Source organism: Parasteatoda tepidariorum, chromosome 2 (assembly GCF_043381705.1).
Source record: "Parasteatoda tepidariorum isolate YZ-2023 chromosome 2, CAS_Ptep_4.0, whole genome shotgun sequence".
In the NCBI taxonomy this organism is placed as follows: domain Eukaryota; kingdom Metazoa; phylum Arthropoda; class Arachnida; order Araneae; family Theridiidae; genus Parasteatoda; species Parasteatoda tepidariorum.
The window spans coordinates 6,429,615-6,439,477 of NC_092205.1; the positions used below are offsets into that span (position 1 = coordinate 6,429,615).

At 29.4% G+C, this 9,863-nt stretch overlaps 1 protein-coding gene across 1 annotated transcript; it reads right to left on the reverse strand.

Moving 5' to 3' along the window:
• Positions 1–371: 371 nt before the first annotated feature.
• Positions 372–4,332, reverse strand: LOC107444304 (uncharacterized PE-PGRS family protein PE_PGRS36-like). Its single transcript, XM_043055810.2, has 3 exons — positions 4,064–4,332; positions 2,207–2,495; positions 372–1,114 (listed from the first exon to the last, which is right to left on the reverse strand). Exons 1-3 carry the CDS (start codon positions 4,172–4,174, stop codon positions 414–416), a joined length of 1,101 nt encoding a protein of 366 aa, XP_042911744.1. The 5' UTR covers positions 4,175–4,332; the 3' UTR covers positions 372–413.
• Between the last annotated feature and the right edge of the window lie 5,531 nt (positions 4,333–9,863).

Below are 9,863 nucleotides of genomic sequence, written 5' to 3' on the forward strand. Positions count from 1 at the left end.
GGAAGCAATCTAGAACATTCCGAGTGATTACCATTGTTAAATCATCAAATCATTTCAATTGATCATTTATATTACTTATTTCACCTCACATTCTTATTCACATGCCATTCATTATTAATACTGCCCATTCCTCCATTTACAATATCACCTATTTTCCCTGATTCCCTATCCATAATGCCACTCATTTTTCCCATTTCTCTATTCATAATACCACCCATTTTTCTATCCATTCTACTACCAATTTCACCAATTCCTCCATCCACTGTGACACCTTTTTTTTCGAATTCTCCATCCATAATTATACCCATTTCTCTACCCATACTGCCATCCATTTTAACTATTCCTCCATCCATTATACCACCCATATNGTTAAATCACCAAATCATTTCAATTGATCATTTATACTACTTATTTCACCCCACATTCTTATTCACATGCCATTCATTATTAATACTGCCCATTCCTCCATTTACAATACCACCTATTTTCCCTGTATCCCTATCCATATTACTACCCATTTTACCTATTCCTTCATCCACAATACCACCTATTTTCTCCCACTTCCAATCCATAACACCACCCATTTCTCCAGCATTACTACTACCCATTTTACCCATTCCTCCATCCACAGTACCACCTTTTTTCCCGAATTCTCCATCCATAATTATACCCATTTCTCTGCCCATACTACCATCCATTTTAACCATTCCTCCATCCATAATACCACCCATATTGTTAATTTCTCCATCCATAATATCACCCATTTTACCCATTCCTCTATAGATAATACTATCTTTTTTACCCATTTCTCCATCCACAATACCACCCATTTTACCCATTCCTCTATCAATAATACTGTCCATTTTACCACCCATAACAGCACCCATTTCTCCATCCGCAATACCACCCGTTTTACCCATTCCTCTGTCTATAATGTCACCCATTTTACCATCCATAATAACACCCATTTTACCATTCATAAAACCAACTATTTTACCCATTCCTCCATCCCTAATACCTCCCTGTTCACCCATAGCATCACCCATTCCTCCTCTCATACTGTCCATTGCAATCATATCAATCAAAGGTCTTTTTCCTTGTCCACTCTCTTCACCTAAAAATTAAAAGAAAGAAAAAGTATGTTAATTAATAAAAACAAATTTAAGAGTCAAATTAAAGTAGTTAGCATGGAATTTACAAGAATCACACTTAAATTGTAGGTTAACATTTCACCATACTCACAGTTTATTTCCTTCCAACACTCTTTTTTTTTATAAAAAGAACTGTCCTTGAACAGCCTACCCAATTTTTTAGTTTACCACTACTAATGTTCAACTCTGTAGCCTTGTATTTTTGAACTCAATGCAGACGCCAAGGAAAGTCATGCATCAAGTGGACTGACAAATTTGCCTTTGTGGGAAACTTTTTTGATGGAACTAACCCCTATTTGCGTTACATGGGGAGGAATATCACGAAAACATCCCATGGTTAGACCGTCAGCACGTGGAGCTCACGATCCGTCTTCCACTTAGGATATTTTGCGTCAAACGTTCTGAACGGAATAATTGAAATTATTAAACGATTTTTTGGATCTGGGGGCTAAAGTTGCTCCTTGCAGTCGATGTTCAAATTTCGGAATCCTATCAGTTCTGAAGTTGTAAGAAACTCAAAATACCGTTCCGTGACAAGGATATATTAAATACTGAGTAAACACTAAAGAAAATAAATCATTTTTCGAGCATAAAATAATTATTAAAATTTTTCAACGATTTTCTATTTTGGGGATAAAAATTGCTCCTCGTAATTCTTGTCTAAATTTCAGAGCCCTTGCGCAACGATTCTGAAGTTATAAGAGATCAAAATAGAGTTTCGCAACAAGAAAAGACAAAATACCGAGTAAACAATGAAAATGAGAACAAGAAAACAATTTTATCCTTGTTATGAAAAAAAGTTAAGCCACACTTTCTGTGATTTTTCCGTACTTACGAAACTTCCGTGATTAATCTCTACTTTCACCAATAATACTCCTCAGTATGTCTTTACAAATTAACTCATCCAAAGTTTTTAATTTATAGTATGACAAAAAAAAAAGATCTTTTATGGTTTTTACCTTACCAAAAACACACTTTTTAAAAATTTTGATTATATTTCAAACTGGGAAGTATCACATGTGACAATTATATATTTCTTAAAGGAAATGCTTTACTTTTTGAAAATCCTTCTTGCAGTCCAGCCGGTGGTGAGTCTGATTGCAGAACTACATCGGCTGCAACTCCATCTTCTTCTCTTCGCGAGGTACCTGGCTCATTCGTTTTCACTATGGCACGAAATCCATGCTCGTCGGCAACGTAGTCAACTTGTCTGTACAATCCTTGGGCATCTGTGTATCCATAAGAGCCCGAAACCTTACCATTACCATCTTTTTTTTCTGAGTGGTATATGTTGCCTATGAGAACCGGTGCCTTGTACTCGAAACTGTAAGGTTTATGTAACATCTGGAAACAAAAATGCAACCATTTATGTTTAATTAAATAATCATGTTAAATACAGTAGATAATAGTTTATAATCGGAGACCCTTCTCATTTTTGGCAATCTTCGAATAAACGAATATGTATGTAAATATACCAAGAACAGATCACAAAAAAGGAAAACAAAACTTCCGGTAATCCGAAAGTGACGTCATTGAAAATAAAGACAGCAAAGCATCATATCATGGTAACCATAATGGGATTTCAGCAAAACTAAACGAAAATTATCAACAAACCAAGGGTTCCCCGATTCCACACTAGAGCCATTCAAGCTATATGTTACCGGCAAAGTTTGAAATTCGTCATTCTATAGAACACTTAGGCATTGTATATAATGCCTAAAACTTGCTGGTAATGTATGAAATGATTTATGTTTCATACATTTTCTAAGCATTCTATAGAATGCCAAATGAGAAACCGGAAAAGTATGAAATACCGGCAAGGAGTCATGGTCTATAGACATGAGACAACCATTTGACGATGAACTGTGCAAAATTAGAGTTAACGCTGCAAAAAATAACGTTTTCTTAACCGAAACTACTTACCAGAAGTTAATAAATAAGAAAGACATAATTTATGTTTAGTACAACTTTTACAATGTTTAGTACAAAAGTAAACAAATTATGAAACCTGATTTTCTGTTTTTTAATTAGATTTTTATTTCAGTAACATTCAAATAATGACATTTTCCCTTGTTGTTTAAGGGAAACAGCCATATTGTTTCAAAATAAACGATAGGCGATTCAGTTTGGTCAAATGTTTTAAGCATAACAGTGATGCCAACATAACAAATGTTTTAAACATAACAGCTTATAAATCTAATAAAATTTGTTCTTAGCGCAATTTTTCTCTTATGTGTCACTATAAACTCTGATATACCCCTATTTATGGGCAATTCTATAAGTTACTATTCATTTCATTAGGTTGTATTAAGAAATAATTTAAGTAGTGTTAAAAATTTATTGTACATTTATTTAGATTCTTTCTGTTTGGCTGTCTCAGGCAATAATTTAAGTAGTGTTTAATAGTAAGTTTTAAGCTAAGAATTTATTTTTAGTAATTTTTTAATATAAAAGTATAAAATTTTTTAAAATACAATGTAATTATTTAGATTTACTTTTGAGTCTTAGTGTTGACACCATAATATTTCCTTCATTCCCTTCAACACATGAAGAATTTTCAGTGTCAGGTACTCTTCAATGCCCATTACCTTACGAAAAGCCGAGCTCCTGTGTCTAGTAAAAATGATAATTTTTTTTTACGTTTTTGAAAAATGCTAAAAATGCTAAATGGTTAAAAAACCGTATAGTTTTATATTCAGGATCTTATAACCACACTTTTAGTAAATGGTTTCACAACCATAAAGGAAAAAAATGTTCTTTATCGTAAACTTTCAGGTTAATCGGATGGACAGACAGCTGCCAGTTATTTTACTATAATTTTAGAATGAAAATTTTGATAGCGCACAATTAGCGATTATGAAAGAACGATGTTACGAATCATGACTCGGAATAACTTGTAAATTATTACTTACTGGTTCTCCACTTATTGGGTCGTCACTTCCCCCGTTCATGCCTTCACCGGCCATTTTATTCGTCATAATTCCAACCACCATCTTTCCACGAATTCCAAGAAAAGCCACCATAGCTGTGACTATACATGCCTAGAGTGAAACAAAAAGAGAAGAACCATTATATGAATAGATATTGTGCAAAATAAAAACCGAGAGAATCATCATAACTTTTGATCCAGAAAATCGGATTTTAACGTACCATAAATAAATTTTAATGATACGAGCTCCCAACCATAAATATACTCAATAATTAGGTGAGACGATATCTCCAGCTACGACATCAGACATAAAAAAGTTTACTTTTAGTGAATAGACATACCTTTTTTCCTCTCGAAGGAATCGGGTTCTTGACCTTCAAAATATGGGGAGTGGTAGTCGTAGGGTCCCTATGACTGAGGCAAGAGAGCGGTCGAAAGTTTGGCCACCTTATGGTTAATTTCTACTTTGTTGTGTTTCACCTTATTACCAGTACTTAAACAAATCAAAAGTTTCATACACAATTATCTTGCACAAACTTTTTTTATACAAAGAAAAATCCTTGTAAAAAATTTCTTTTTATACTTATAAGTGCTTTTTAAATATTGAATTTAATAACAGCTGTTAGAGTGTTTAATTTTGTGTGGTATATTAATTTTTGCTTTGATTTGATTTACGTATTTAAAAGAAACGTTAACGTTAAATAATTTAATTGGTGAAATAATGGTGAATTGTTTGCATGCATTAATACCTAATACTCAATCGAGCAAATATTCTTTTTGAAAAAAAAAAAAAAAAAAAAAAAAACAATATTCTCAAAATTTCTTAAAATAAGTGTAATTAAAATGTTTTCTTAGATCTAGTTTTAAGAAAAAATAAAAATGATAATTGAATATAAATCAAGCACTTGTTCATTAAATGAAAATCACGAAAAGATCAATTAAAATTGCAATAGCTTTCAAACACAAATAGATTTTTCTAAAAAAAAAAAAAAAAAAAAAAAAATAAAGCTTGTGCTTATAAATGAAAACAGCTCTTTTAACAAGTCAAATTTTATTTCTGCTGTTACATTTTGGTGAACTGCAGGGCATTCCGCGTTATATTTTTGTAATTAAAAATTGATGACTTTCGAATTTTTCAAGTTTTTATTTCAAGCTTGTAAGTCTTTTAGTTTTTCAGCAGCAAAACAAAATGTAACGCAAAAATAAAGCGAGAAAAAAGTTTGAAAAAAAAAGTACTTATAGTATTGGAATAAGCTTCGAAAAAATGAGAATTTCGAAAAAAACTCATGTCAAGTTAATTAGCATAAGTGGAGCTTTTACCTCGTAGTTCTTATATTAATGCAGCCTGATGAGTGGCCCTCATAGTATTTTTAATAGCATTTTAACATTTAATAATTCTCGAGACAATAAACGAATCTTGTTTCTTTTTTATTGCATCATACTCCTAAAACATTTTTCTAGACATCTTCGTGATTACAAGTTTCGAAGTCTTCAGATTTTCTTTTAAAAGTGTAAGCGGAAATAAAAAGCAGTTTGTTTTTTATGTTTGTCACTAACTTAATCTAATGCATAGACTCCCAAAGTAGTTGGTCAAATCAGTATACTGATTGATAAATCATTAAAAAAGATATTGTAGAGAAAAATGTTACTTATAATAAATTTTTATTTGGTTTAGACTTTGAACAAAACTCAACAAGCCTTTTTATATTTGTCACTAATAATAATCTAATGCATATACTTCCAAAGTAGGAGGTCAAATCAGTGTACTGATTGATAAATTATTTAAAAAGTTTTGCAGAGAAAACATTATTTCCATTTTTTGTTGTGCTGCATAAAAAAATTTTATTGCTAGGAAATTATTTAATATTTTGAAAATGCCAGCTGGTTCTTTTAGAATTTTTAATCAAATTAGTTTAAAGCTTTGCGTCTTTTATTTATTGGGAATATAGTGTTTCAGAGATTTTGGATTTTATTATTCTTTTTATTAAAGCTATTTTAAGTTTAACCTTTGAAGTTTAATACAAATTATTATTTACATTTATAAATTGTGCTTTTTTTAAAAAATTGCACTGCTAATAAGATATTTTATTATTATTTTTATTATTCTTATTCTTATAACTTATTATTACCATTATTATCACTTTTGTTATTATTACTATTTTTATTATTATTACTGATTTTTATGAAAAGGCGTCAAACTAATATTTTAACCTGTTTTGTGGGTGGTGATTCAAAGAAAAAAAAATTCGAAATCTTTGTTCTAAAGAGAATAAAAGACTCGGATTCAGTGATATTCAATTTGTTTCGAGTTATTTAGTTAACTTAAAATGTACACTTACCTTAGTTAGACTCCACTTCATAATGCGAAGTTACTGAGTTTCAATAAGTTAAAAATATTTTAATAGTTGCAAATATGAAAGTACGCAAACTTACTCTTTACTGAAGCGTTGTACGAAAATGTTGTCCCTTTTATACAGAGAGCCTTCACAAAGAAAATAATTAGTTTTATAACTTTCGCGAGCATTTTTTTACAAAAAATATTTCAATTATTTAAATTCTTCCGAAAAGAATCAAATGTCGAAAGCGTAACTAAACACATGGTAGTCTTTGAAGAAAAAAACAGCGGTAGATTCATTTAATACAGAGCAATAATTATTAATATTCGAACGGTATGTAAATTTCATACTGTGTCAGAAGGACAATTTTTAGCGATGATAAATCAGGTATTACTTATAGTTTAATCCATGCGTCGGGAATGGGTAATTAAAACCAGTCAATACAAATATATACTCTTATCTAGCTTTTCCAAGGACAGTAACTAATGTCTTAAAAATTGCTATGATTACTTCTTGATGTAGAAATCTCAATATTTGGTTGACTTTTTGACCCAATTATTATCTACCCTTCTGTTCAAATGATGATTTCGAAACAATTTGTAATTAAAACTGTTCGCAAAATTTACTCATTTTAAAAATATAACTTAACTTTATTTAGTTTTTTGAAATTCTCAACCCTAAACAAATGTAACATTTTTCTAGAACATTTATATCACATAGGTAATATGAAAGTTTCATAGAAAACAAATTTAAAATAAAAAAAAAACTATAATGCAATTTTAGTTATAATTTTTAGTTAAATAAGTAACCAAGGGTTAAACTCGGTTTCCATTAAATTTTTACTAGGCTAAAAATTTACTGATATTGAAAGAAATGCAATTAGAAATATAAGTATAATTTTGCCAAACCTAGTAGAAATAAACTTAATACAGTTTCAATGATCTCTATGTATGGGTTTTTAACCGCTTCCTTTACCGCTTTTCTTGAAGAAAAAAAATTCAAAAAATCCACAAATATTTTATTTCATTTATAATTACAAGGAACTAAAACAGAACATAATACGCAAGTTTTAAACTGAAACTTTAAATTTTTTATGTGTAAAAAACGTTTAATTTACAATCAGTTTTTTATCTGGAGTTATCTCGGGCAAATGAAAAAAGTTAATTGATTCATTGTATAATTAGTTTTTAAAACAAGGAACAACACAAAGTGATATTTTCCGAATGCCAATGAAGTGATACGCAATTTTTTACTCTTTTTTTCTATGTAAATTTAGTAAATATCGTATAATAATAATAGACACATTTTATTTTAATTAAATTTTATTTTAATACACGTTTTGAAGAAATAATAAATACAAGTTTGGATCTAATATTTCGTAGTAAGGAATCAAGAATATTAATAATTCACTGATAATTGTTTCATTGCACCGAAGTAGTTAATTCTTTTCGAAACAATTGGGCTTTCAACTATTTAATATTGATTCTTTGAACTGGGGGTCATTTCATGCATGACATTCAACTTTAAAATTTCAAATATAAAATTACAAGAATGCGTAAGCTGGCTTTAATTAAAAATAAGAAGCGGACAAAATCGCCGGCAAAAGAAGTTATCTTATGAAAAGGATGTCAGAGTGAAAAACTGTAACAAGTGTTACTCTTGTTTAATTTAGGGTATTATAAACCTAAATTTTCGTTTAATTTAATTTTGTATATTATTTTTTTAATAAACTAACGAGATGAGTGTGTAAATAATATCCATTCGTTTTACTAGAAACAAAATTTACTTAGTATCATTCGCAAATTATATAAAGTGCGAATTCTTAAACTCAGGCGTAGGGTAGTAGGATATTTCAAGCATGATCAGTAGTTTCAAGAGTGAACTCTTATACTGGAAGGCAGCTAACTTCTTTAAAAATTCTAATTCGGAATTTTTTTTTGTTATTTTACAAATGTTATAACGCATGTGAATTTTTAAATGGTTATTTATATAATTTTCTCATTGGCCATTAGTTTTACCTTGATGAAGCAAGAACGAAAACCCTAGTAAGCAGCCGAAAACTAAATCAATATGAATTATTATCTTTCAACTTTTTTTTTCATTCTCTAACCTTGCTATTTAAACTCTATGATCCGCTGTAATATGTTCTTGTTTTAGTCAAAATATTGACATTTTTTATATTTTTTTCAACATACATCAACATAGTTCAAAAAATTAACATTTTTAAAGATTTGAATTCTTTTTTTTCAAAGAGCAAATCTCTAACAATAATTCAGCGAATCACAAAACAATAATTCAGCACTATTTCTGAGTTAGTTTATCTTCTAAATACTCCCCCCCCCCTGTAATTTAAAATTAGATGATAAAATTGATTAGTTTTTGTAAAAAAGATTGTTACCAAGCAACTGAAATGAAAGAACTGATAGGAAAGAATACATAAAAGTTTGCTACTCTACAGTAAAGAAATCATTTATATTAAATAATCAAAATATAAATTTACGAAATATTTATTTGTTTTATATAATTTTTGCATTTAAAAATGAGAAGTTTTATGGCATTCAGCCAATTTATGTTTTACAATATTTGCAATGTTTGAAATGCTTAAAATGTATCCACTTAAATCCTATAGGAAGGAATGCAAACATTCTGATTCTATTTATAGTTTTCTATTAATTAAGCCACAGTTTATTTAACCAAAGAATGCTGACTTATTGATCAGGAAGCTAAATTATTAATTTAACTCAGTAAAACTTAAAAGAGTTATATACCACATGCGCATTAAGTTTCAGATAATTTCTTTCACCGAAAATTTTTACCTTATATAAAGCGGTGAGTTGTATAGTTCCTTTCAACAGTATTAATCTTTAAATATTGTTGTTAAGCTATTTTTTCGCCTATAATTTCTGTGACCATCTTCTGATAATTTCAGAAAATTAAAAAAGTACCAATGAAAGGATTCGTTTACATAAATGCTGGAAATAGTTAAGGGTAGAGCGGTCACGTTATTTTCTCTAATTTAACAATTAAAACTAGTAAAATTCTAATTAAAATCAGCAAATTCTAAATAATCTACAACTGCAAAATACAACAATAAACTCTAAGTAAAATTGACTCCAACTTCTGACAAAATTTAATTTTTTCAAAGATTTGAAACTCTTTTTTTATTATTTTTTTATTTTATTTGACCTTTCATTTAAAAAGTCAAGAATCTAGTCTAATATATATAATTCTCTTACGTGTCTCCCAAATTTTGGCTGTATATCTTTTCCGCCGGTGGCAACAGTTTTCATTTTCAATGAAGTACTTCGTACAACTAATTTGCATGAAATGGATTTGCACATGGAAAAACTGTATAGATTAACAAGGGAAATTATTTAGTAAAGGGATTTTTAGTAAATAATTCTAACCACGGATTTGCCCGAAATGGATTTGCACATGGAAAAATTA

What these genes read in the sequence shown, in the direction of transcription:
- LOC107444304 (XM_043055810.2), bottom strand. Translation starts at nt 4,174, where the DNA reads ATGGTGGCTTTTCTTGGAATTCGTGGAAAGATGGTGGTTGGAATTATG. An exon ending in ACCCAATAAGTGGAGAACCA is followed by an intron (nt 2,496 to 4,063) that starts GTAAGTAATAAT and finishes TTTTGTTTCCAG; the next exon opens with ATGTTACATAAACCTTACAG. An exon ending in GCAAGAAGGATTTTCAAAAA is followed by an intron (nt 1,115 to 2,206) that starts GTAAAGCATTTC and finishes TTTAATTTTTAG; the next exon opens with GTGAAGAGAGTGGACAAGGA.